General features: G+C 45.4%; 1 protein-coding gene across 1 annotated transcript in view; it reads left to right on the forward strand.

Annotated features, from left to right (window-relative positions):
- The window catches only part of LOC144102448 (fatty acid synthase-like), a 54,922-nt gene extending 30,358 nt beyond the window's left edge, over positions 1-24,564 (forward strand). Inside the window, exons 14-24 of the mRNA XM_077635717.1 lie at positions 3,244-3,417; positions 4,196-5,417; positions 6,277-6,431; positions 10,183-10,392; positions 12,000-12,329; positions 13,773-13,892; positions 14,743-15,098; positions 18,127-18,480; positions 20,650-20,893; positions 22,973-23,215; positions 24,323-24,564. Of these exons, the coding sequence (XP_077491843.1) occupies positions 3,244-3,417; positions 4,196-5,417; positions 6,277-6,431; positions 10,183-10,392; positions 12,000-12,329; positions 13,773-13,892; positions 14,743-15,098; positions 18,127-18,480; positions 20,650-20,893; positions 22,973-23,215; positions 24,323-24,564 (3,650 nt within the window). The remainder of the gene's footprint in view (positions 1-3,243; positions 3,418-4,195; positions 5,418-6,276; positions 6,432-10,182; positions 10,393-11,999; positions 12,330-13,772; positions 13,893-14,742; positions 15,099-18,126; positions 18,481-20,649; positions 20,894-22,972; positions 23,216-24,322) is intronic.
- The last annotated feature ends 2,405 nt before the right edge of the window (positions 24,565-26,969 follow it).

Genomic DNA, 26,969 nt, shown 5'->3' on the forward strand with positions numbered 1-26,969 from the left:
TCATTAAACGTTTTCCTTCCTCCTCATAGTGACATGGCGAGCAGCATAGTACTCGACTGGTCAGAAAGAGTGCACCCCTGGTGCGTTAAACTCCGTATTTCGGTGTTTGCTCATACTCTACACCGTCTCAGAGCACTCCGGCATCTCACAGCCTTGTTGTCAGAGCGGCCAAGAGCAAACTGAAAATACTTGCGTACAAAATTTGCGGCGCGGGCTAAGACGAGAAAAAGAAGGACGAGCGATACCTCACAACTGAAGCTTCTTCCAAAAAAATGCACATATGTATAGAAAAATCAAAACAAGGCCCATGCAAGGCTATCATGATGAGCATCACGTGTCACTCCGTGTACCAGAGTGTGATGGCCGAAAACCGAAACTCCGAAACATTGCCGCACGTGTGGGATGAACGATGAAAAACGAAGATCCAATGCTAACCGCTGTTCCACAGAACAACATTGCATTCAGACACAGGGATCAACTCGTGCATGACGTCACGGAAGCCTTTCATATGCCTATCAGTGGAGATAAATGTGTCAGACTTTCCTCCGCTTCTCTGATAGGGAGTTTCAGTTCTTGGCCAACTCCCTCGGGTACACGGGTTTGACACGTGATGTTCATCATGATAGCCTTGCTCTGGTCTTGTTTTGTGTTCTCTGTATATATGTGCATGTTTCGGAATAAACTCAGTTGTGAGTCAGCGCTCGTCCTTGTTTTTCTCATCTTAGTCCTCATGCTCCGTGCAATTTTTTTCAGTGTGCATATGAAACAACTAGCCCAACTTTCTGCTCAGGCCAAGAACACTAGGCCACGTCAATACTTTTCACCACGTTGCTCCGCATGCCATCTTCAGGTGATGGTATGGGCCGTTCGATAGGTGACAGTCGGTGCTGTGACAGTTCTCTGAACTCGTCTAGATTAGTGCAAGCATTGTGCGTGCCAGAAAAATCCCAGACGTGGCGCCGATGTCTTAGAACGCTGCTTCGCAGTGCCCACCAGCAGGAAGCAAAGTGCTCACGTTGGTGACTGCACCAGTGGCTTCCGCAAGCGCGTGAACGGCTTCTTGCAGGCCAATCATACTGTGTATTTTCGGGGCTGAATTTTGGACGACGAGTTCTTTAGTGGCTCATTACCAAAATGATCTATGGGCACGGTGAGATTACCACATTATTGATACTCTGCCTGGCAGCGTCAGTCTTTGTCAACTGGCGTGGTTTTTATTTATCGACCTTGCTTATCGAGCTCGAAAAAAGCTCGAGAGAAACATGCCCCCCAGAACTTTCTCTACCAAACAATTAACCAGAGAACAGAAGCCGCATATGGATTTACAGAAAGGTGGCATGAGGGAATAAGAAAATTTACCGCATGTCGAAATGGATATGGGATTGCGTTCAAGCTTGGGCACGGGTTGTCGCGTTTTCCTTTGCGGAGAATTTTTCGAATTTTCAAATTGCGAATCGAATTGCTCAATGACACAGGAACCTGAGGTCAACTATCTGAATGATATTGCATTGATAACTGCATTTTTGGGCCTTGCGAAAAACGGCAGGCGTTAATATGTGAATTTCGCTTGACTGACAGGTTCGCTCACTATACTTTTGTGGAGGCCACTTTCATAAGCTCCCTGAACGGTGCTCAAAAAGGTATGATAAATTTAAATTCCGCTCATAACTACTGCAAATTGCAAACATTTAATATAGGCATACCAAATGTCTAACCTTGTTGGGTTGCCCTCTTGTGCTGAAGTCTTTACTGTGTGGATCAGAAAATGCCTGCAGCAAGAATAATGCGAGATTTTTTAAATTTTTGCCGCTTACATTGATTCTTAGCGCCCTCAACAGTTTTATACGCTTTATTCGCAGACGTTAAACTTGTGTAGTTCTCATTGGATATGCTTGGACCTTGTAATTGCATATGCTTGGTTCTTGTAGTTGCTAGCACCTTTTAGACACAATGAATGTTCAAAGGGTGGGTCTTCATCACAACTCACGAGCATCTTTTTTCATGAGCGCGCGTCTACATATCTTCTGCTGCAGTCAAGAGTACGTATTCCAAACACCATTGCACAAATTGGTTTTTCACCACAGGAACTTCAAGCGCATTTTTATATTGCAGGGCTGAGAGACGTTTTCGGAAGTCTCATTAGACAGCGCAGTGACTGCTTCGGTATTGTTCGCTATACCAGCTGTGTCCTGTGGAAATTTTCTGAGCAAGCAGAAGGGCTTATTTCCGGTTTTCTTCCAAATAACACGCCCGCATCTATAATGCAGCTCCGTAAAGCAAAAAAGCACTCTTGGGCTTGCAAAATGGCTTCAGCAGCAGCAACAGTTCAGGCTCCACATACTTCCTTGGAACCCACATATAGTGAAAGCTAAAGAAAACAAAACTACAGAGATTGCTTACTACGTTCGAATCAGAGCGAAAGCATGGATTTTTGACACGTAGAAGACGACGAAGAGCTGGCAGTGCCGCCGTACGAAGCGGGAGGACAAAAAAACAACAAGAGTACCGGAGCGCTCACGCAAGGCGAGCAGAAAACGCGAACAGACGACGGACGATTTTGCTCGGAGTTGGTAGCCATCGAATCAGTGGTTGCGCAGTAAAAACATGTAGCACTTACGTTGATCTTTCTGATGGCTACATTGCCGAAACTATCCTGATGTGTTCATTTTAGCATCTGACAAACGATGTTTATGAAATCGCTTCACCGACACTAGATGGCAGCGTATTTCCTTGCGCTATGTTGACCTACATATAACCTTGTAGGATTAAGACCTTGGCAAGCTCTTTGATGGATGAACTTGCTACGACACCAGGGAAAAAAACGGAAATGAGCAATATCAAAAAAGATCTTACCGCTTAAATGTGTAAACATACAAGTGTACTAATTGGTTCAGGTCTATATTCATGCAGCTGTTGACCGCAGCGGTGGCCTTGTGGTCTGAGCATCTGCCTCGCATGCGGGAGGTGCGTGGTTCGATACCCAGTGCTGTCGGGTACCCACCGGTGATACAAAGGGTACATGCTTTCTCCTGGTCTGATGCTCGGCTTATTTAGGGTGAAATGCTCGCGGAATGGGTCATTGACCCCACTTTGAGCAGAAGAAAAATACCTTGTGTCATGGCGCTGATTGGCCGCAGATGCCCTCGCGCCATAGAAATCCATCATCATCACTATGAAGCTGTTGCAGAAAATATCGCCCTGCAGCTAGTATTTGCGTATTCTTGAGTGCTTCATTTCCTTCAGGTTGCTACGGCAGGGTCAAGTGGGAGGACAACTGGGTGACCTTCATCGACAATATAATGCAACTGTCCCTGTTGCCGTACACTGACCGAGTTTTTAGGCTACCCGTGAAGATGCGGTCGTGTCGAGTTGACCCTAACCTCCACAAGCAGGTGGTTCGAGAAACACACGGAGCTGGTGAGTGAAAGCTTCTATAGTGTTGGTAGAAGTAAGTGGAAGCTGTACTCCTGATGTACAAGCACACAGTGGACAGGGAAACCAGTGTCGCTTGCGTAGGTAATATATAAATCTCAGTCACCATTTCAGGCACAAAACATTATCCTACAAACTTCTAAAACATACAAATATTTGCGTGTAAATCGTTTTACGACAGCTACATTTCATCTTCTGTGTGATAGAGTGGCCTCATCGCCATGATATCAAAATTTCAGACACGAAATGTTAGTAAAAACCAAACCTGTGACTTAGTTGTAGGTTTATAGCCGATAGCTTTCGCCATGTCTGCTACTCTCAGGGTGAAGCGAAAAATCTATAATTTTGTCCTTGGGTGGCCAGTTTAATTTGCGAGAGCCTGTGTGTGCCAAAGGTGTGCCTTTATTTCGTTGGCGGGTGCTTATTCATTTTTAACATGAGAACGAGCTTCTAAAAAAATTCACTCATTATTCACCGGGATAATTTCATTGTCATGCTTCAGTGCAGTGTTTGGCGCCTCTTCTTTCCCAACTTAAATGACATTTCACAGATGAGGTAGTACTCCATATTTGCTTTAGCTAACACGCGATAAGTTCGCTCAGTTAAGTGCGTAATCACTCTTTGCAACTGTCCTACTGCTGTGACGTTCTCCATAACAACGTTTTGTTGTTTTCTGTTTTAAACTGTAACCTCTCCTGCTCCCCCTCTTTTTTGTTTTTAGTGAGCCGGAATTGTGACGATTAAAAGATGTTCCTCCATGCAGGCATACCCGTTGTGTACGACAGCCGCCTCAATGCGTGCCGTGCTGGAGGCGTTGCCATCCTAGGGCTGGAGATCAGGATCGCTCCACGGCGGCCGGCACAACAGGGTGTGTGCCTCGAGGAGTACAAGTTTGTGCCCTATATTGACGACGAGTCCGCCGAGCACCAACGGGAGGAAAGTGTGCGCGAGTACATTGACGTGTGCAACGCGGTTGCCGGGCGACTTTTCGCTGCATGTGGAGAGCAAGCAGTGCGCACACAACTTACAAAGGACCCGGGCCAAGTGTCAGAAAATGCGCTTAGGCGGTACCGCGAACATCCTGCGGAGAACCACATCATTCTGAGGATCCTTACTGATATCGAAAAGAACGTGAAGAATACAAGCTCAGATCTTGGTTGTGCCGTGCATTCCGCGCTGACCACTTATGAACAAGACCTGAAGAACGACCTCCTTAACACAGCGCTCTTCAGTGAGGACCCCTTAAGGCACCTTCTTGACGTAGCTGTAGAGAATACATGTTCCAAGAGAATCCGCGTACTGGAGCTAGCAGAGAAAAAAAGTGAACTGCTTCTAGCCCCTTTGGTGTGTTCTCTATTGGAAATGTCCAATACCTTGCTGAAGATCGATTACATCATTGCCCACCCACATCCTGATAATCTCGTAGGGGAACGAATACCAGAAGGCGCAAGGACTGTCATGTGGGACATTACCTCTCCCTCCCAGACAAATTTACCCGAAGCCGACTTGATCGTCATCCGTGATCTCCCCGGCGAGAGACATCGTCTCGAAGCTTTGGCGGAACAACTGTCGACGCAGTGCCACGAGCGTGGATTTGTACTTCTTGGCCATCGCGCAGCCTTAACTTCGGCCGAGATCTTTTTGTCTAGGGGAGGCAGACTTGCGCTGTCACACCACGCAAGGGACACGGTAGAGTCTGTATTCGGAGGCTTCGGGTTTTGCTTAGTAGGACTCAAATCCAACAACGTGTCGACGGTGCTGCTACTGAAAAAGGCGAATATGGACGTAACGGCAGCGACGCAAGATGTGGTCAGAGTAAACAACTCGGAATATGACTGGGTTGAGAGCCTAAAAGCTAAAGTTATGAATTGCGAGAGCAATCCAGGGGGCCAGAACGTTTGGATCCTCTCTGATGATACGTCTACCAGCGGCGTTGTAGGCTTGATGAAATGCCTGCGTGTGGAGAGAGGTGTGCACAATATAAGGTGCGTATTATAGCAGTGCTACTAGCAAGATTTCTGTTAACCTGTGAATTTTTAACTAGCTTCAGACAGCCCCCAGCATTAACTGTAGATGCAAAAAATGAAAAACAGGGACGTGCAGATGAATTCCTTAGGATGGTTTGCTAGGCCTTTTCGCATGCGATTTGTGCTCTTCTGTCTACGCTGATACAAGTTTTACGACGTGCTCTAATATGTAGCATGCTGGGCTACACGAGACGCTTAAGTGAAAAGGGCTGCATCCGTGTTACTGACTATGCCAAAAACTACAAAGTAAAGTAACAATTCTGCCTCCTGTGACTCACATATTAATCTCATCGGATTTGCGAGAAAGAAGTATAATGCTGTTGAGCGCCTTAAACAAGACAAGCGGAGCGCCTACAGTGACGTAATAAGAGATTCTCCCGGTAAAAATAAGCCGCAGAAAGTTGAAGGCTCCGCCCGAAATGTATTAAGTTCTGCAGGCAGTAGTGAATTTCATGCAAAGGTCTTCCCTAAAGCTACGGTCACTAATCTGATTATAGACTGCTAGCGTACATATATAATTCTTGATTTATTTGTGTTTTGTGTTTTTATTTTAGTGTTTTGGATGTGTAGCTCATGACCTACATCGGCAGCGCAGTGTCATTTATACACATGACTTGCCAGATATCTTCTTATTTTTCCCGTTGCCTTTGTATATTATGTTCTTTCGCATGCGTTATCTGTGTGCTACAAAAACCTTTTCCAAGGAATAATTGTTTTGATTGCGTTCGCTCTAATAGTGTTGAGCTTATTACCCTTTGCCTAACAGGCCGAGTCTCTATTCGTTTGTCTTATTTTCCTGCGTTGCCGCCATTCGCAGATGCTTATTTGACGCAAGCCAAAAGACCCCGAGCAACGCAGCCGACATGACCCCAGAAAGTCCTGCATGCAAGAAGATTTTGGAGAGGGACCTGGTTATGAACGTTTTTCGCGATGAGCAGTGGGGATCATACAGGCATCTCTCTATTCAGACAAGTAAGTGGATCATCCTTCGTATGTCAGTGTCGTATAAGTCGGATGCTCAAAAGCTTTTCCCGAGCTGCGAACCAGAATAAAACGAGAGTGTCTAGCATAGAGAAAGAACTCCATTATGTTTCAATTACTACGCGCCGGTTTATATGATAGAACCAAGATTGATAGGGCTAGCCTCAGTAAACACAATGAGTGGCGCAGATTAGACACCAAACGTGAGTTTGGGCTGTGGTTGAATAACGAAGAAAAAGCAACATTTGGTCACCATGTTCGATGGTGATTACCGGTGCCTGCTTGCAGTTTAGGGACACAGAGTTAAAAACTAAACCAAGCAAAAGGTAGTTGAGAACGTGAGAACAAAGTAGCGGGTTAAACAGTGTTCTTGGTGTGCTGTTGAGTGAGGGAGGTCAATAGAGGTTACGGCGAGAAGGGTAGTTTTGGATTCGTTTAGACTAACCCTCTGTGCTCATAAAAATAAAAGGTTACAGTTGATTGGTGAAAGCTGCAGCACGTCCACACAAGGTCACGGATTCCCAGAAACGCATATGCCATGCTAGAGAGGCCGCTTCACACAAAATAGAAGTAAGAGTGATTTGTGTTTCCTGCACAAACCAATAAATGCTCCTTGCCCACCCTTAAGTGACATACTCAAAACTACAGATGTTATAGTCAACTTAAGGGAGAGTAGAAGGGGCCATATATTCAAAGGGAAAAGCAATAGACAGGAAACATTGTCTGACAGGCAATAACTGCTGATATGCAAGGCATCGAAGACAAATTTAGAGTTGGGCTTAAGAATCAGATTTTTAAAACGGTCTATAAAAGGTTTCATGCAAGGTTTCATGCCAGAGTATATCTTTCTTGCTATCTCAGAATGCAGTGAAGTGCTCCAACTGAATACCGGACGTTTTGGACGGCATGTCGGGATGTTAAAAGTGCAGAGACGCCATATTTTTCTTGCGTTGCTGTCTATAGAACGATGCGCAGCACATTAGGAAACTTAGACTGCCAAGTAGATTGCGCCAGAAAGCGGTAAATACTATATCATTCAATTTTTTTTTCTTTCATAGCGTTCAGGCTTCGTGTCCAATAGCCAAACGACGGCTGTGACATAAAAGACGCGTTCATGTACGGGAGGCAAATAAAAACTGCAGGATGATGGCTACTTTCTCCCATTTTAATTGAGGTCAAATCTTACCCAAGCCTGCCCAATGTTTGTAATATGCCCTACAATTCTGGACAAAAGCATTTTTGAACGAGAAAGAGATAACTAGCGTAATTTTTTCATACATTGTAAAACTTCACTGTAACAATCAATATATCCGCAGATGTTTCGTCGGCAGGCTGGCATTTTTTTTGCTATTAACGTTTTTTGCTATCGTCAAAAGCGTTCCCCACTGGTGTTCCGTGCCAGACTTAACTGCTCGCTGTGAGCGATGGAATCGTGTTAAAATAGATTTTGATACACATAGGAGAATTGGATCATTACCTTCAATATTTCTATGCCAGTACCTTAGTTCCGCAATATTGAAAGTTTTTGCTCAAGAATATTGGACATGAACACAATCAACAAGCATTGATGACATCGCTGTTTTGGCATGCCTCGCATTATCGTCGGTGGCGTCGCAGCCATCAGTCGGCTTTGGAAACAATGAACGGCATAACACGACAAAAAAATTAAATTATATAATATTGACCCGGCATAGGTGGATTCACTTCGTTACTCATGAATATCTTTGTCCAGCGCATCACTCCAAGGAACAAAGAACGCTTCCGGAAATCTCTGCCCCTTTAACTCTTGTCTTCCCGTGGAAAAGCCGGCAAAATCGGGTTCGTCTGCGTAAAAATTTAATCTGAATAAATCTGAATATTTTTTTTACAGCGCATCAGTGTGCAGCTATCACCGCCCTATTTTTATTTGCCCAAAAACCAAAGGTCCATTATGCTTACGACGAAAAAAAAATTACTTGGTAAAATTTGAATGACCCCCAAAAAACTATTAAAAAATAAAAAGTGGCAGTAACAGAAAGAAGAATAACAATCTGGAATTTGAGGTTTAGGCATGCTACGTCGTAAAGCAGTAGGCCAAGTTGAAGATTTATTCGATCTAAACTTGTCGATCAGTGAAAAAGATAAGTTTCCAGTGCAAAACGCTTCAGATTTCTCCGCACTACAATCTTGTAGAAAATGTGATACGCTTCACTGCATACTGCAAGGATATATTCACGTGTGTGGTCTAGTCAGAAAGGCTCGGAAAGCACCAAATTTCTTCGGCCACGTCGAGAACTATAAAAGTTAGGAACAGGCGCCTTCTCTGTCCAGCCATGTCCCGTGCTGGGCGGAAAAATCCTGACGGTTCGAAATATAATCAGACAAATGGAGGGCATATTATCCCGCATCGCTGTCATTTGCATCTGCAAATCAGCTGTTGATGCTGCGAATTTTCGAAAGCAGCCCCGTTGCTAAGCGTTGTAGGTGCGAGATGAGGGAGCAACCTTGGGCTCTTGGACGCCACCTTAAGGACGCATCGCTCGACTTCTAGACGTTTCGGCGAGTTTTAGGAAACAAGATTGGAAAATTAGTTGTTGGTGAAAGGAAACGGCACAGTATCTGTCTCACATATCGGAGGATCGACAGCTGAGCCGCGCCGTAAGAAAAGGGATAAAGGAAGGAGTGAAAGAAGAAAGGAAGAGGTGCCGTGGTGGAGGGCTCCGGAATATAATTTCGACCACCTGGGGATCTTTAACGTGCCCTGACATCGCACTGCACGCAGGCGCTTTTGCGTTCCGCCTCCATCGAAATGCGGCCGCCGCGGGCCGGGTCGAACCCGAAAAACAAAACAAAAAATTGAGGCGACACTTAAGCTCTGCCTGGAGGGTATGACGCGATAGCGTTAATGAGGTAATTTCCATAAATGTGAAATTTGTCGTTCTCTGCTTTACTTTTATAGATTACTGGGAGACCCCGCACCATTCCAGGAGCACTGGTGCAGCGGTTGACCTATGCGGCGCTCCCTCGCCAAGTGGCTGTTTAAAGCACAGCCTTGGGTGTTGAAACAGCCACCGGTAGGGCTTGTGAGACGTTGCTCTTCCAGAGCAACCTCTCGCGACAAGTCGTTAATTTCTGTGCCCCATGCCACGGTGGGCAAGTTGTGATAACGTCACGGAGTCACGTGACCTATTTTGCGGGTAATACATTTCATCGGCATGCTCCGGCCACTCCGGCTGTAAGGCTTGTAGCAACGGTTGGCAACCCCGTCCGTCCGTCCGTCCGTCCGTCCGTCCGTCCGTCCGTCCGTCCATCCATCCATCCATCCGTCCGTTCGTCCGTCCGTCCGTCTAATATTGCAGCCTTGAGAGAAGTGAGTCATGGCTGGCAGATAATATTATTATTTAGCGCCTCATACGCATTTGTAGGTGCCAGTTGCACACGATCACGTAGGAGGATGAGATTAGGAAGCATGGGAGGATGTCGCGTCCACGGTTGACGCAGGACAGGATTAATTAGAGGGATATGGCAGAGGCCTTCGTCCTACCTTATGTTGAGAATGATGACTATGATAATGACGTGTTGAATCTCACAAAATCTTCAAGACACCTCAACGCTTCAGTACTGTGTGTGCTCTGTGGTGAAGTGGGCTAGATTAGTCGTGTACGACAGACTAGCTAGTAATAAAATTCAGTTCAGAAAACTATGGAAGTTGTTTCCCTCAGAAAATGATGTTCAGCCTGTACCTGTCCGTGCTCTACGGCAGATGGGGTTCCGAAGACGATGACCGAGTACGCCTTCCTCAACGTGGAGACTCGCGGAGACCTGTCCAGCCTGCGATGGTACGAGTCCCCGCTTCGCTGCGCCTCTCCACCCAGCGGTTTCGATGGAATCTTGTGTAGCGTGTACTACGCTCCCGTGAATTCCCGGGATGTGTTGCTTGCCACTGGAAAGCTTCCGCTGGACGTCCTTCCTGGTAAGCTTTCACAGGAAGCGGTTAGGGTACACAAGGGTATAGGTGTGTTCTCGGGCACACGATGCGATGCTGAAAGCGATGATTTTAATTCTGAACGTTTAGAAAGATAGCTTGCTAATAGGAAGGAGTGCTGTTGTTTTATATCTGCAGAATGTGAAGTCAAATAGCTATTTTTAAGTTTCTCACTCAAGCTAAATTCAACCATCAGGCCACATTCTAAGAAAACAACCTGCCTAGGTGGGGAGCGATGACAACTTTAGTACTCAAAACCCGCCGTTAGTCCCTAACTTTGCACATGACAATCCTCTCGCCACAAATGCTTGTCGTGCGCCAACTCAACGGACTTACTCCTGAGAAAGAGACTAGGGGGGTACAAATCGGGGAAGGTCAGCATAGCAGCATGCGATAATCTCTGGAGAAGAGCTCGACTGCATTAGCGTTCGATTCTTCGAAGCGCAGGATGTCGTCTAAGGCCACTGAGAGTACCGCCGCAGTCCGTGCTGAAGCGGATAGTCTTTTTTGCGTGAGAAAAAGGTTTCATAGAACCGCAGCGACTCGCAGCTCAGAAAGTGCATAGCCTAGTACTACGAGCTTTGATACGTGTCAAATGTGAATTGAAATGGCTAGCGTTAAGCAAGTATGTGTATTTTAATTTCATTGCTACTTGTATTGAGCTCATGCTATGATGTGTAAGTGCTGGTGACCTTTAACAAAACGGCGAGCAGCGAACAGTCAATTTGCGGTCGCCGCTAGCCACTAGTAACAAAAACCGATGTGAACCACGGCCTTCTTTATTTGTTTTCAACAGGCCAGAACGTGCAGCTGCTATTAGCTACAAACAGGACCACTTTATCGGCAAAAAAAAAACGAGAAGAAAACAACGATTTGTGGTTGTGAAGTGCCGTGCACAACGTATCCACATTTTGGCTGTTCTTTTTGTGCCAAAAAGTCTGTTTAGACCGCTGTGTGCATGCTTTAAGGCTCACCGCAGCTTGTTGCGAAAGCGTATGATGCAATGAGAAAACCGGACTGTATTTTAATGCTGCTTTACTGCAGGAGTCAGTATCCTGTTCCCCATTCTGGCACTATGAGAAAGGCGGGGACCATAAAGCTGTTTTTTTTTAAATTCAGTTCTCTTATTCTGGTAGTTGAACCGTTTTGCAGTTTGCAAGAGTATACAAAAAAAGAAAAACAACAGTAGCGTCTTAATTCTCTGCAAAAATAAGGGAGGCAGCGCCATTTTGAGCAGAGATTTGCAAATCAGCCAGAAGTAAAGGGAACAACAATTGATTTCATGTTGTTGTGCTTTTCATGCGGGGGCGCACGCGCCAGCTTCTATATCGATCAATGCCACTCTTGATTTGGTCGTTTTGACGATAGCGTACCTGTTGAATGGCTTTTGGAGTGGTACTTTCTGGGGAAACCGCACCGAATCTCAAAAAATTGTCCTTGCTAAGTTTTCTGCCAAACTGCCCAACTTGCTCAAGAATAGAAAGGGAAATATAGCGTGCACAATTAATAATGGAGTGCTGACCGCCAGCAACGCATGCGATTTAAGCACTGGTTTGAGTTCCCTGCGCAAAGAATTCTGTGTTGGCTATGCGCAGGCGACATGGCTACCTGGGACAGCCTTCTTGGCGTGGAGTTCTCAGGTCGTGACCCCGATGGACACCGAATCATGGGCTTGCTGTCCGCTAACGGCCTGGCCACGGTCGTAGCGGCCGACCCGGCATTGATTTGGGAGGTTCCCGACGCATGGAGCCTCGACGAGGCATGCACAGTGCCCGTTGCCTACTCAACCGCCTACTATGCGTTGCTAGTTCGTGGGAACTTGCGGCCCGGGGAGTCCCTCCTGGTTCACTGTGGCAGCGAAGGTGTCGGGCAGGCGGCGATCGCCGTTGCGGTCTCGCTTGGATGCACTGTCTACACAACTGTTGGTTAGTGCTCAATTTCGTGAGTTTGAGCTTGCCATTGGAGTTGGAGCTTGCGCATCACCAGTGCTATCTTGGGACCTGGAATCTCCATTAACTGTCACTTTTTGACTTCAGTGTGGTGGTATATACAAATTTAAATTGGGTAGACTAGCTCCCGTCAGGCTTCTAGATGCAGAAAAGTTCAGCTGTATCAAATAACAGTGAAATACCATGACAGTGTAGTCGGCTCCAAAGCTTGGTGGCATAGTGCCGCTCGCGACATGCTAGCTTATTCATAGTAAAAAGAATCCGACGTTTCATTGCAACTATAGCTTAAGTGCATGCAGGGTGTTTCACGTAAAACTTCACACAATTCTTTTTATTATAGGCTGTTTAAACAACACATTGAACACCACCTTGCGTTGTTATTGTAAGGTCTCGTTTCTTTGTTGGTTGCAGGTAGCTTCTGTTTTACGGGGGGAGCCATCGCGCTGTCAAATTTGCGCTTGCGGGTCGGGACTGTCTACACTTAACAGTTACGCTTGACAGTTGCGGTACCCTTGTGTGGGCGACGCGTGCCCTTTTCTTCCGTGTAAATATATCCATATATATCTCATGCAAAAAATAAAACGGGTAAAATGCGCGCGTTGCTCATGGTCTTCTAATAGTGAACGATGAGCGCAGACTCCAGACCATCTACAAGGAAAAGACAAGCACGAGGATAGGCGATAGTCTTACGTTTGCGCTCATCGTTACCCATAGGAATATCATGCTCCAAGTAGCCGCAAGCAAAGTTTTATTGTAGTACATGGTCCTTTGCATCGGCCCTCCTGTGTTGCCGGTCAGCGGTTCCGTGGTTTCTTTCCACGAACTGAAAAGAATGTGCACTGCCGCGCCTTTGATTGGTAATCTGTGTCGAAACAATATAACAAACTTCTGCTACTTTTATTCTAGTCCTTGATCATATGCACTTCTAACCCTTAGGACTGTCATAAGAGGCGCCTAGACTGAGACTTTTGCGTACTTTTAAATAAACTTATTTGTTCTCTACACATCCCGGGGCGCGCCGGGATGTACAGAGCAAGCGCCTTTACACTTGATTTTTTTCAACCATGAGGCAGTTGTTTCGAAGCCGCGGAGTCTTTCTGGCAAAACTTTATTTACTGAAAATCTACAGCGGGAAATGTGCTTTAGGAAAAGTATATTCGTCTTCATTGACATTTTATTGTTTTATGGAAGGCTTCGAAACCTTTTAGATTCATACAAACGGGAAACAATTTTTACGCTTTCCTTATTCATTAGCAAAAAGAAAGCTTTCTGCCCAGGTCGCTATATTTTTCCTGCGTAGCTACTATCAGTGCCTACCTATATGGACTGTCAGAAAAGGTGCAATCACTTCTATTTTTTTCCTATAAAAAAACGAACAGTACAGTTTGCCCCATAACAGCCTTATGTCCTGTTTCTAAGGTTGCAACAAAGAACGAGAGTTCCTCAAGCACCGCTTTTCACAGCTGGAGGACCGGAACATCGCCGATGTGCAGGACCTATCGTTTGAAGAACACGTTCTTCGGGAAACGAAGCACAGGGGTGAGTTCAAATTCAATAATATGACGAAGAGCCAGTTAAGAATATTCGCATGGGGATGCTCCCACTCTACTTGGATGTCTCCACTACAATCGCGCGTTTACCGCTCTTTGTTTAGTTCATTTTGGCTCGGTTAAAGTTCCCATTGTTAGTGCCCCCTGAAGCTACTGGACGTGGACGAATTGTGGAGCGCACAGTATATTTATTTCTTCTAATACATACAGAGACCTTATGAGCATAATTGTAAGTTCTGGAAGAAGGAAAGTGTCGAACAACTGTGGGTGGTCTTGGAATACAGCGCAGTAAAATTTTCTATATTTCGCCCATAATTTAGCCGTCCGACCGCGATCTCCTTCATTACAATTACATACGCCATGTTTGAACTGGAGACCTGTGTGATAAATGTTTTATCTTATTCTCTCGCACTGTTATGCGCTGTAAACGCTGTCACTATAAAGGTACGGTGTACTTCTGCGCTATATTCTGACTTCGTTATTTTTCCATGTTATACTTAGCCTGTTTATTATTCCTTTGTTTGTTAATGATGTTCATTGTACATGTTTTTCGCACCAAACCCCTATGTAATACACGGGAAGGAGGGCCTTTAGGGGTATGCTGAAAAAATTATAATAAATCGTACTAAGTCTATCGGCAGTTACGTGCTGCCGATTGAAAGGGATCATGAGAAAGTCATTTTAAAAGTTGTTACCAAGCGATGAGTAATTTAAAGTTTGGTAGAAAAATAATGTTCGCTAAAAACGCCTCCTTTGCTTTTGTTTACACTGACTAAATAAATTCTTTCTCTTTGTGCTTTCCAAGAAATATTTCTCATCGTCTTTCTCATTCACACTAGGGGTGGACGTCGTGCTGAACTCTTTGTTCGGAGAGAAGCTCGAGGCTAGTGTACGCTGCCTGGCGACTAACGGCCGCTTCCTGGATGTCGGCAAGTTCGACGTGGCCAAGGACTTTCAGCTGGGCATGTCGTTCTTCCGGAAGAGCGCCACCTTCTGCGGCATCCATCTGGAGACACTGCACGGTAAAGACCCGGCAGCGGCGGATGAGAAACGTCGCGTCAGGGACCTTGTCGAGGAGGGCATCGTATCCGGTACGGTGCGACCATTGGACACGGTTCGCTTCAGACGGGAGGAGGCGGAGGAGGCATTCCGCTTCATGGACTCCGGAGAACACACTGGAAAAGTTATCCTAGAGGTAATTCCACTTTGATTCTTATAGATGTAGAAGAGGCCTATGCGCGAGAAATTTGGAGGCTACCCACCAGGTTCCCAATCAAGGCGTGGACAATGCAGCGAGTTATAAGAAAATGGAAGTGGAAGCATTCAGAGTCAAGAACGAACCAGAATGAATTAGGGAGCAAACAGGTGTTATAGAATGAAACTGAAATATATTACGAGAACTGTACTTGGGCAGAGCATATAATCTGGATGACAAGTAACCGATACTGCTTTAAGGTAAATAAGTGGATTTATACGGAAGGCAACACGTAGGAGGGGGCGATGGAGAGTAATATGGGAGACGAGATAGGAATGTTTGCAGGATAGAATGGCCGCATCGGACATGATCAAGTGCAGTAAAAGTGGAGCTGCCTTTGCGCTGCAGGAGACGCCATTGCGCTGATGACGGCGCATACGACCGTAACATGGGACCAATGAGTGCAAACCTAATGTACACGCAAATTTCTTTCCAAGCCATTAGAACCCAGCTGAAAAAAAAATGAAAACTAGGTGGTTGTTAATTTTGACTTTACATAACAGCATTCTTATGTTCGCTCTTCTACTTATCATAAATATACGCTAATTCTGCAGTGCCCAAACACATTGATGTAGTTGATATAGTTGCTGTAAAACAGTTTTGATATCTAGAAAACTTACCACTCATACTTTCGGCTGCCTTTACGTGTTTTACATTTCCATATTATAAAATAGTCGACTTTACTTTGACTGAATGCAGGTCAGTAATTCCCATTGACACGCATATTTACACGGTGGTATGTCGTGGCTTTTACTGTGTTGTGAGTTGTTTGTATTTGTGACCATCGGAAGCAGCACCAAAAATGCAAAACTTTTGCCACCGAGTATTCTAAATGGTCTTCTAGAAGATCATCTGAGGACCCTACCTACAGATATAGCAATAGCCACTGACGCATCGCAATGCGATAAAAAAGCAGGTGTGGGAATATTTTGCTCACATTTAGACTGGTCCTTTTCACTGCGGCTTCCAGATTTCAGCCCTATTTTTCAAGCATAGTTTCTAGCAGTTATACTTGCTCTACGCAAGTTAGACCCCTCTATTACAGCAGTTGCAGTAATTACTGATTCTTTATCTTTGTGTTCGTCCCTCGCTGCACACGTTGACGGTCCCATTTTAACAACTTTCTTGTCCCTACGTCCTCCGCATTTGAGCCTTGTTCATTTAGTATGAGTTCCTGGCCACAGCAGCGTGACAGCAAATGAGATTGCTGACAATCTCGCAAAGGCTTCCCTCAGCGGCCCCGCGTTGCCATCATCCCGGCTACAGCCTATATTACAGCATCTAGATTTCGGCGACGTGCGTTTTTAAGCACGCAAGACACAACAGTTTTAACATCGGCGGATTATGAGCACCTTAAGTATTATTGGAACAGGAAAATTTGTTGCTCTCGGCAGCTTGAAGTATCACTGACGAGGCTGCGCTGCCGCATCCCCCCTCTAAATTTCTATTTACACAAGTCGGGTTTGGCGCTCTCTCCCCTTTGTGCGTTTTGCCGTGAGCCTGAATCTATAGAACATTTTTGGCTGTATTGTCGCCGATTCAACTCTCTGAGAAAAAGGTTGCTGGAGGAGCCCTTGCAGCATCTTGGCCTTAGTTTGAGCACCCCGCTCTTGCTATCATTTGGCGCCACCACATTTGGGTTCAGCCACAGATCTGTTTGTACCGCTGTTCAAAATTTCCTGATAGAATCATACCGACTGCCTCACTAAGTGTTCCAATATTTTCGTTTCTATAAATTATTACATTTTGACATAATTATTATTATTTAATCCCTCTCATTATTATTATTCTTAAAACTATGAAATCAAAACTCTCATCCCTTTTCTGTTCAAGAGGAAGAATTCACCGGTGTTGCGCTCCCACGTGCTTTTCCTTTTTATTAACTGCGTTCAAGTGAACAGCCACCCGATTCTTGGCCGATCCCCAAGTGTGGGTATGTGCCATCTTTTGATAGGCTAACAACAACAATTACATCTATGGAGGGCTAGAATTGACTGCAGATCCGGGTAATCAGATGGAAATAACAGTAATAAAAGAGGGTGGAGTGTATATGTAGATACTCTCAGGTCATGAATAGCACATTAAAAATATCCTTCACGATGAGAGTACATAATAGCTGCCTCTTACCAGAATGCACCTATCGGGGAGAAACATTGAATATAACAAAAAGCCCTGACATTAAATTCAGGAGAAAGGAGCGATTTACGGATGATAAATGAGCGGATCTAACAAAGTAATCCAGAAAGATAGCAAAGGAAGTAAGGCAGGAAATCGATGCTGAGGGTATGATTATGGTTTGGAAAGTGAGAGTAGCGCAAAACGGGACAAAGGGACAGAGAAAGACAGACACAACACAGCGCCTGTGTTGTGTCTGTCTTTCTCTGTCCCTTTGTCCCGTTTTGCGCTACTCTCACTTTCCATGGATCACCGTTACCGACTTGCCCAAGTTTCTACCCTTGTGGATTATGGTTTATGGGGTTTCAATGCCCCAAAGCGATTCAGGCTACCAGGGACGCCGTAATGAAAAGATCCAGAAATTTCGGCCACCTGGGGTTCTTTAACGCGCCATAACATCGCACAGTACACGTGCTTCTAGAATTTCGCCTCCATAGAAATTCGACCACCGCGGCCGGGATCGAACCCGCATCTTTCAGGTCAGCAGCTGAGTACCTGATGATATGTTTATGAATATCAGCAAAGTTGAATTCAAGATGAGGATACGTAATTAAGAGAACAGTTAACATTGGCTGATCATGCATAGCGAGGAAAGGTAATAGATTGCCTCTTATGTTGACGCACACAATTCCGAGTGAAGGCAAAATGTAACGGGCGGTGGCAAAAGCCAAGTGACCAGAGGAGGTTAGGATGTTAGCAGAGATAAGGTGGCCGCACTTAGCGACGGAAAGCTTCGTACTGTGGTGGATTTTGGTACCTTGATAATATGAATGATGATCAAAATGTCTCGTAGGTTCGGGAGGAAGAGACTACCCGCACGACGGCTCCGGCATCGTTCCTCGCAGTGGAGGCGGCAGCGCGCACCTGGTTTTACGAGGACAAGTCGTACGTCATCATAGGAGGCCTCGGTGGCTTCGGCCTGGAGCTCGCCAACTGGATGGTAGGACGCGGCTGCAGAAGCCTCCTGCTCAGTTCCCGCTCGGGTGTGCGGACGGGGTACCAGAAGCTTCAACTCCGGCGGTGGCATGCTGCTGGCGCTAAGGTCCGCGTGACTAGAGCCAACGCCTCAACAGCATGCGGGGCTCGCAAGATCATCGATGAGGCTTCAACAAAGGGAGCTGTCGGCGGTATCTTCAATCTGGGTTTGGTAAGTGGATTGCGTACCGGAAGCGGGCAGAGTGGGTGAGGAAACAAACTCTGGTCAATGATATCCTAGTCCAAATCAGGAGGAAGAAATGGGCTTGGGCAGGGCATGTAATGCGAAGGCAAGATAACCGCTGGCTTTTATGAGCAACGGAGTGGATTCCAAGAGAAGGCAAGCGTAACGGAGCGCAGCAGAAAATTAGGGGGGTGGATGAGATTAAAACATTTCCCAGGCATAGGGTGGGCGCAGCTGGCAAAGGACAGGATTAACTGGAAAAACATGGGAGAGGCCTTTGCCCTGCAGTGGATGCAGTCAGGTTGATCATGACGATGAACCTGCCACTTCATTATGAGCTCTCCTTAGGTGCACATAACTACATACGTCTCTTGGTGCAGTTTCGCTTGCAGAGCGAGAAATGTGAGGTTGCTAAAGGCGGCCATGCCGGCTTCATTAAATGTAACAGGTTCAAGGAAATTACCAATACCAAGTGTGATCCTCGAGGTGCTATTTGGGATGTGTCTGGAACGTTGCCGTATAATTACGCCGGCTCAGTTCACAACGGTGGCAGGTGGTTGGACGAGAAATCCTCAGAGATTGGGCTCCTCCTGGCACAGGCTTGCAGGCCTGTGTATACTTTTGTCTTTTTATACCTTCGTTGAGCTCTCGTGCATTTCGATTGTGCTGCGCAAGTGCAATAAGCGGCCTGTATGAAATAGAGGAATTGAAGAACGGCTGCTACAGCCCTGTTTAAAAAATTACGAGACACTTTGGTAACAAGTGTTGCGAGGCAAAAGCCGACCATTCTGTGACAATTTTCACAATGCCGTGACGACTTCCGTGAGTGTGATGTCACACCGTTCTCGTGGCTATATGGATACCCAAATTATACATCTTTCGGGAATCTTAAATATTAATTACACTTAATTACACATTTTTCCATCTAATTTGATACAAATCTGACGTTTTTCTGACCATTCTGTGGCAATTTCCACTCTGCCGTGACTTCTGGTGGATGTGACGTCACACTGTTCCCGTGGCTATATTGAAGTCCGCGCTATTTGGACGCAATTTAAACATTTGTGCCTATAATTAATTAACTCATTAGTCCCCTACAGTCATCAAACGTTCATTTGGTTCATTTTTCCTCCTCTGTCTGAAGCAACTTTCTGGAAGTTCTTTATAGCGCTACAAAACACAAGGACACAGGAAAAAGTACACAGGACGGGCGCTATAAAGAACTTCCAGAAAATATGCTTCATCAACTAGCCCCATAACGTGTTTTGTTATCTGAAGCAACCATTGGTTTTATCGTATCTTTTTTTTTAGTTCCCGAGTTCACACGTGTGACACCCTCTGTTAACGGACGGACGAGAGTATGAGCCATTGAAGGCTTTTGCCTTAATACAATCCACCAAAAACGATAAATAAGAAAACGTCTTCACCAGAAAGCCTATATTTGAGTCAGGGTTTTCTTTAGCCGGCACATGTGAAGTACCCGCCTCTGCATAACGATTGCTGCTTGACTGGTTTGTTAAGAAATTGCCGTGGATTCTTTTAATCTATCAAAACCTTGGTGTGGGCTACTCGGGAGTTCATGTTATATAAGAGTTGTGCAGCGCAAAAAAAAAAAACAGGGACAGAAGGGGAAGACGCAAACAACAGGACTGGCATTGTGTCTTCCCCTTCTGTCGCTGTATTTTGCGCTGCCCTGCTCCTAGTTAAGATGAACCACCGACTAGCCCACACCAAGATTTTGATAGAATGCATTCCTCCTACACTGGTCCCTTTTAATTCTTGTTCCTTGTGCTTCCCGAACCTAGCATCCGAAAAGACGATTAAATATGGAATGAAATATTAAGAAGCCCAGACTCTAGGGTGCAAAAGGAACTGACGCAACCGGCAGCTGCAGTATCACTTAAATTTAAGTGCTAGTCTTGTAGTTAGTGAATAAACTCCCTACTCCTCTCCCGGAGGCCTGCTTGCCGTGCCGGAGAGGGTGGGTACGGGGGCCGGTTCAAACATTAAAAGTTATTCTGAATCTGAAGAGACGTTCCGGCCCTAAATAGGTCCTTTAAATGAATAACCATACGTATGATCGCGACACGCGCATACCTTGTCGCCAATGCACTTATTGTTTTTGTTACTGCAAATCGGCCCGCTTTCTGGCTCCAGGTGCTTTGCGACGCATTGCTTGAGAGCCAGAGCCCCGAGGCCTTCGAGGCAGTGTGCAGAGTCAAAGTGGACGGCACGCGACACTTGGACGAACTGTCGCGCAAGTTGTGCCCGGAGCTGGACCACTTCGTCGCCTTTTCATCCTTGGCATCTGGACACGGGAACATTGGGCAGACCGGATACGGCTACGCTAACGCGGCGATAGAGCGCATCTGTGAGCGCCGCGTCGCGGATGGGCTTCCCGGTGAGTCGAGCTCTTAGTTTCCGGCCTCTACAGGATGCGCTACAATAATCGGAGTGATCCCGCGACGGTCTAGCATGAAGGTCAAAGTACAGGGGCGATGCAAAAGAAACACGCACCGTGCCTACGCGTTCTGCTGTTCGCATTTAATAATGTGAAAGCGTAAAGGCACCTGTTTGTAGAAAAAAGTGGAGAGGACACGTAAGCTCCGCCTTAAGTGTATGACGCGATAGCGTAGTGGGTTATGGTTTACATTGTGAGCAGTCTGACCGCATTTTTCGTTTTTTCAATTGTTTCAATTACACACTCTAAATTTTCTCATTTATCATCATCAAGCACTGGCTTTTAATTCAAGCATTTGACACTTTTAAACCCTTTGTTTCAATGTTTTGAATATTTGGTCAATTAATCCACATTTAATTCATCTTGGTTAGTTAATTAGCTAATAATAACTATGCACCACTGGTAATACTCATTTTAGGCACAAAAGCGTTTCTTTCAATTCTTATGTGGTTCAGAAGCAGCAGGTTAAGCGTTTTGTAACGGTGTATCTGCTGAGTGGTGTTTCGGTCATGATTCAAAGAAAGTAAGCGAATTATGACAAAAATCATGTGACTATGCTCTCGCACTACTGTACCGTAGCGCTGCCAAGCGCATTTGGAACAAATTAAGCTTGCGCGCTGACTGCCTCGAAGTTAACGAAACAACTGACAGCATAGTCTAGAAAGTGCGTCAACGCACTAATCCGAAACATTTTGAAAAGCGTGCAAGATGACTTGAGATAATTGATACGCAGACCAACCCAAAGTGACTTTAGAAGGTGCTTTTATTCGGCCATCACACTCACAAAAGAAAAAAAGGAAGGGAAAGCAGTGAAGACACTACCTCAAGGTAGCCTCCTTTTCCTTTATTTGTAACATTGTGCAGCCCCGCCGCGGTGGCTCAGTGGCTAGGGCGCTCGACTACTGATCCGGAGTTCCCGGGTTCGAACCCGACCGCGGAGGCTGCGTTTTTATGGAGGAAAAACGCTAAGGCGCCCGTGTGCTGTGCGATGTCAGTGCACGTTAAACATCCCCAGGTGGTCGAAATTATTCCGGAGCCCTCCACTACGGCACCTCTTCCTTCCTTTCTTATTTCACTCCCTCCTTTATCCCTTCCCTTACGGCGCGGTTCAGGTGTCCACTGATATATGAGACAGATACTGCGCCATTTCCTTCCCCCCCCCCCCCCCCCAAAACCAATTATTATTATTATTAACATTGTGCAACCCGTCTATATGAGCGGTGGCGGCTCACTTTGGCACGGTAAGCGGGTATACGTTTCGTTAGTTAAAAGACGTTTGGAAACATCGCAGTAGAGTAGCGGATGAGTGCAGTCGGATAGTTTTATTTTCATATTCTAACGGCTTTCACTGAATGCTGGAAAAAAGGGCCAAGCATGAGATACGTTGTCATAAAAAGGTATCGGTTCTTTCTGAACATTATTCCCATCATAATTAAACTTGAGTATTCCCCTAGTCATTAAGGCATTATGAAAATCACTCAGTCCCCATGTGAATGCCGGTATTCTGCTCAAAGTTTACTCGTCGATAAACTAGTTAAGTGGACTATGAAAAAAATACTCTGAAAAGGGCCATATGACGGCAAAAATAAGTCATCGGTTTCAGCCGTTTGCCATCAACCACTTTTCGAAAAGCCTTTGCTCATGTTGCGTGAAACGCCCAAATAAGAGCAATATAATCAGCCTGCGTAACAACACAAATAGGTTAGTGTTTTGATGTAGGCGAATTGTAATACCACAAAAAAATGAATCTTTTTCTTTCTTGCAGAGAATAGCAATACATAATACCTACGTTTCAGTTAATCTGCAATTATATTTTGTCGCCGCATCTTGATACAAATATGCTGGCTCAAGCCAATGTCGGGGAGATGCGAAGAAATTTGAAGCCTTCGATTTTTAGGTTTTATTCATAATGTTAGCACCGGTTGTCGGTGGCGATTCTAAGAGGCTCAGCTCTGTAGTTGATTAACATATCTGCAGGTATAAAATTTATAAGGAATGTTGCGCGCACTGACTATCCAGGACTGGCCATTCAGTGGGGCGCCATTGGTGATGTCGGAGCGTTCCACGAGTCCATGGGTGCTGATGCGTCGGTCGGCGGCTCAGCTCCACAACGAATCGGTAGCTGCTTGAGCGCGCTAGATCGATTCCTGAACCAGAGGTGCCCCGTTGTCTCCAGTTTCGTCAAAGCCGACACGTCGAAAAGAGCAGATGACACGAAGGCGAATTCGAGGGACCTCGTACAAACAGTTGCACACCTCTTTGGTAAGTGACGCTGAATAGCTAACACCGTTTGGTGACCTTGCAATGAACTATAGCGTGAAATTTACTTCCACAGGGTAATACTTGAACATGCCGTAGTAGCACTCTTACGATCTAGCTCGCATTTTTGGTAGTGTCATGCATGCTGTACTACTTTTTGAACGTATACAGAAAGATGAAAGGGCTTATACTTTGGTACAAAATCATGAGGAAACTATAGGTTTTATACGTAAATACAGCAAGTTTGACTGTGTTTTTTTACGGCTTTACCAGAACTATTCATCAGGAAGTATGTTAAGCGCCTATCCCAATTACAAGACAGAACTCCAAGTTACCTTACAAGACACTTCGAGGATTGGTCAGTACCAATGTCACGTTCAAGTTACGGGAAACAGTGCCTTAAGTACACAATACCAACGCTTTTGAATTATTATAATTCTGTCCGTTTTGACCTCTTCACGGCAACCTACAAGGACCTCCGGCAGATGTATTTGGTTTATATGTAATGTTATCTAGCCTTGCTGTTGCTTTCGTTTGGATTTGTAGAAGTGAGTTCCGCTGTTGTTTTCTGTTGTTTTTGTTTTCTGTTGTTTTCGTTTACGAGTACTAAGCCTGTATCATATTTAATATGTATGTATATGTTTGCATATCAAGAATATGTTAAGTGTTGCCGCCACTCTGCCAAAATAAGGGATTGTGGACCCGTCATGCTGTCCAACGACAGCTTTTCTTCTACAATCCCCCATCTGTATTTGATGGCAAATAAAGATTTTTCATTTCATTTCTTTCACTCCAGTTTATAGTACATTATATTTTATTTATCACAAAATCGTACTCGCAATGCCATTATAATACACTGGAACCTTAAACTGAAGTGTTCGATTGCAGCGTACGCAGTGTTCCGCAGATAAACTTAAGGCATACAGGGCATGTCAGACGCAAAGTAGGTGCTCTCTAGTGAGCGCCACCTTAAGTCATGTGGTTGAGTTGGTAAATGATAACGTGCGCCTGTAGGCATAGATGTGCTGCAATTTACATTTATTGATGCCACTTCTAAAATTCGCCTCACTGCTTAAAGTTCGCGGATTTCTGATGAAGGTGTCACTGCAGGCGTCGAAGATGCATCGAGCCTGGATCCCAACATGAGTCTCGGTGACCTCGGCATGGACTCTCTCGTCGGCGTCGAAGTCCAACAGACGATGGAGCGAGACTACAACCTCACCCTGTCGCTGACAGAAATACGAAAGCTTACGCTCAACAAGTTGCGAGAGATAGGAGAGTCTGTGGCCACTGACCACCACGACACGAAGATGCCAATGGACCAGGACGGGGATAGGGCTAGTTCCACTTAAGTGTTGTCGCTTCATCGCGCTCAACGCTCTGTAGCGTCTGAACAGAACTTCCTAGCTTGTGTCAGGACTTGTCTGTTGCTCAATAAATCGTTTTTCGGTGAGATCATGTACCAATAGGGCCGGCAACTGTCCTTAAATTGTTTTGGTCGGCAATATTTGCGTGAAAAATGACTATATTACCTGGTATAAAATGCTGCTCCCCACGCTAACAAACCTCAGCGGAGATTCTTGGCGATTCTGGCGTGATGAAAATGCAGGGAAAAAATGAGGGGAGAAACCAACACTAAAATAGACTACTGAAGCGGTTAGGGCGCTCGGCTACTGATCCGGAGTTCCCGGGTTCGAACGAGACCGCGGTGGCCGCGTTTCGATGGAGGCGAAACGCAGAAGGCGCCCGTGTCCTGTGGGAGGTCAGTGCACGTTAAAGATCCCCAGGTGGTCGAAATTGTTCAGGAGCCCTCCACTACGGCAGCTGTCTTCCTTTCGTCTTTCACTCCCTCCTTTATCTCTTCCCCTACGGCGCGGTTCAGGTGTCCACCGATATGTGAGACAGACACTGCGCCATTTGCATTCCTCAAAACCAATTTTCTCATTTTATTAATCTGCCATGAATGCAGATTATATATATATATATATATATATATATATATATATATATATATATATATATATATATATATATATATATATATATATATATATATATATATATATATATATATATATATATATATATACCAAAAGTGATTTCTGGCAGCTGATTTGGTCAATATAATATAAAATCACCAAAATTGAAGAAACATAACAGGATTTAATTCACGACGTTTCGGCTGGAGGACCAGCCTTTTTCGAAAAAGGCTGGTCCTCTAGCCGAAACGTCGTGATTTAAATCCTGTTATGTTTCTTCAATTCCTGGTGATGTTATATATATATATATATATATATATATATATATATATATATATATATATATATATATATATATATATATATATATATATATATATATCACGACATGACGGCATCACGTGATGTGCTTGACTGCTTAAATTAGTATATAGTGAAGTATACGCTTCGCTAAACGAAACATTTTTATTTGACTTTATGTCTCGATGGGAGGGACTGATCTTTTTCGTGCGATTTGTCTATTGAAAGGGGAAACATCAGCGAAGGCAAATCACTCTTGAAAAATATTGGTCCTTTGGTCGAAACGTCGAGTGAAATAAAAAACGAAGCGTATACTGCGGGTTCAAGCGCATGATTTCAGCATGTGCTTGAACCTGATATTCGTCATAGTCGACCATCTTCGTCTTTAGAGCAAACACCATTCTTGCGGATGGCAATAAAGCCTACGGCGGCTGTTCTGAATCTCACACGTGGTGGAGGATGCTCTTGCTCCCCTTGTCCTTCTCCATAGACCCCTGGAGCGCCGTAGTGGTCGTTTTCTGGTCGGCCCTTATGCTTCGATGGAGCATGTCGAGTCGCTCACAACAGTCCACTGTCCTCCCGCCGGGCCGCCAATCGTATAATTACTCTCGGCCCCATTCTTCCACTGGCAGCCTGGGGTCAACTGGAGCAACTGTCCCAGCGCCGCCGGCTCAGCCTGTCTTCAAGGTCAGTACCCGCCAGCGCGACCTTCCCGTTTTCGGGTGTCTTTGTGGCGACGACGTTGAAGACTGGCAGCAGCAATACGACCGCGTAAGTGCTTTCAATTGCAGGGACGCTGTCTCATGTTATATGTCCGACGTTGCCACGAATTTGCTTCTCAGCCATGAAGACGCTTTTCCTGACGGCTCCCACTTCAAGTTGCAGATTCGCCAGAAATTTGACACCATCGGAGCTCGCCCTGCAGTGTCGAATAATAAAGTTTGTACACACGCGTTCAGTTTCTAGGAATCTTTCACATCCTACATTCAGGATGTGTTGGCTCTCGCCGCCGTTTGAACAACGCTATGCCTGAAGTCGACCGCGTTCGCCATGTCCTCAAGGGCATCGGCTCGTTTGCCTTCACTGATCTCGCTACTCAGAACCCTTGCCTGATACTCCACAATCGTAGCAGGTACCAGCGTCTTGACTACCTGCAGTCACTCCGGCTTCAAGAATCATGGGGATTCCCGCTCATCTACCGGTGCCGATATACGCACGTTGAATCGCTCTATTATCCGCGAAGAACTCCGTGGCGCCATTTCATCGTCTCCCGCCTGTTTCTCACCTCCTTCTCCTGCCTCCCGTTTGCGTGACATGATCAAGGATGAGCAGGTCTCCTACACACGCTACATCCGTTAAGAGCCACCTGCCTCTCGCTGCGTCCCGACGTATGCTGAAGTTGCTGTGATGGAAATTTGAACAAAGAGGTGAGCGAAGTTTTGTTCACTGACAGAAGTTTTTATTTACTCTCAGATACT

The sequence above is a fragment of the Amblyomma americanum genome, chromosome 8 (assembly GCF_052857255.1).
Source record: "Amblyomma americanum isolate KBUSLIRL-KWMA chromosome 8, ASM5285725v1, whole genome shotgun sequence".
Taxonomy (NCBI): domain Eukaryota; kingdom Metazoa; phylum Arthropoda; class Arachnida; order Ixodida; family Ixodidae; genus Amblyomma; species Amblyomma americanum.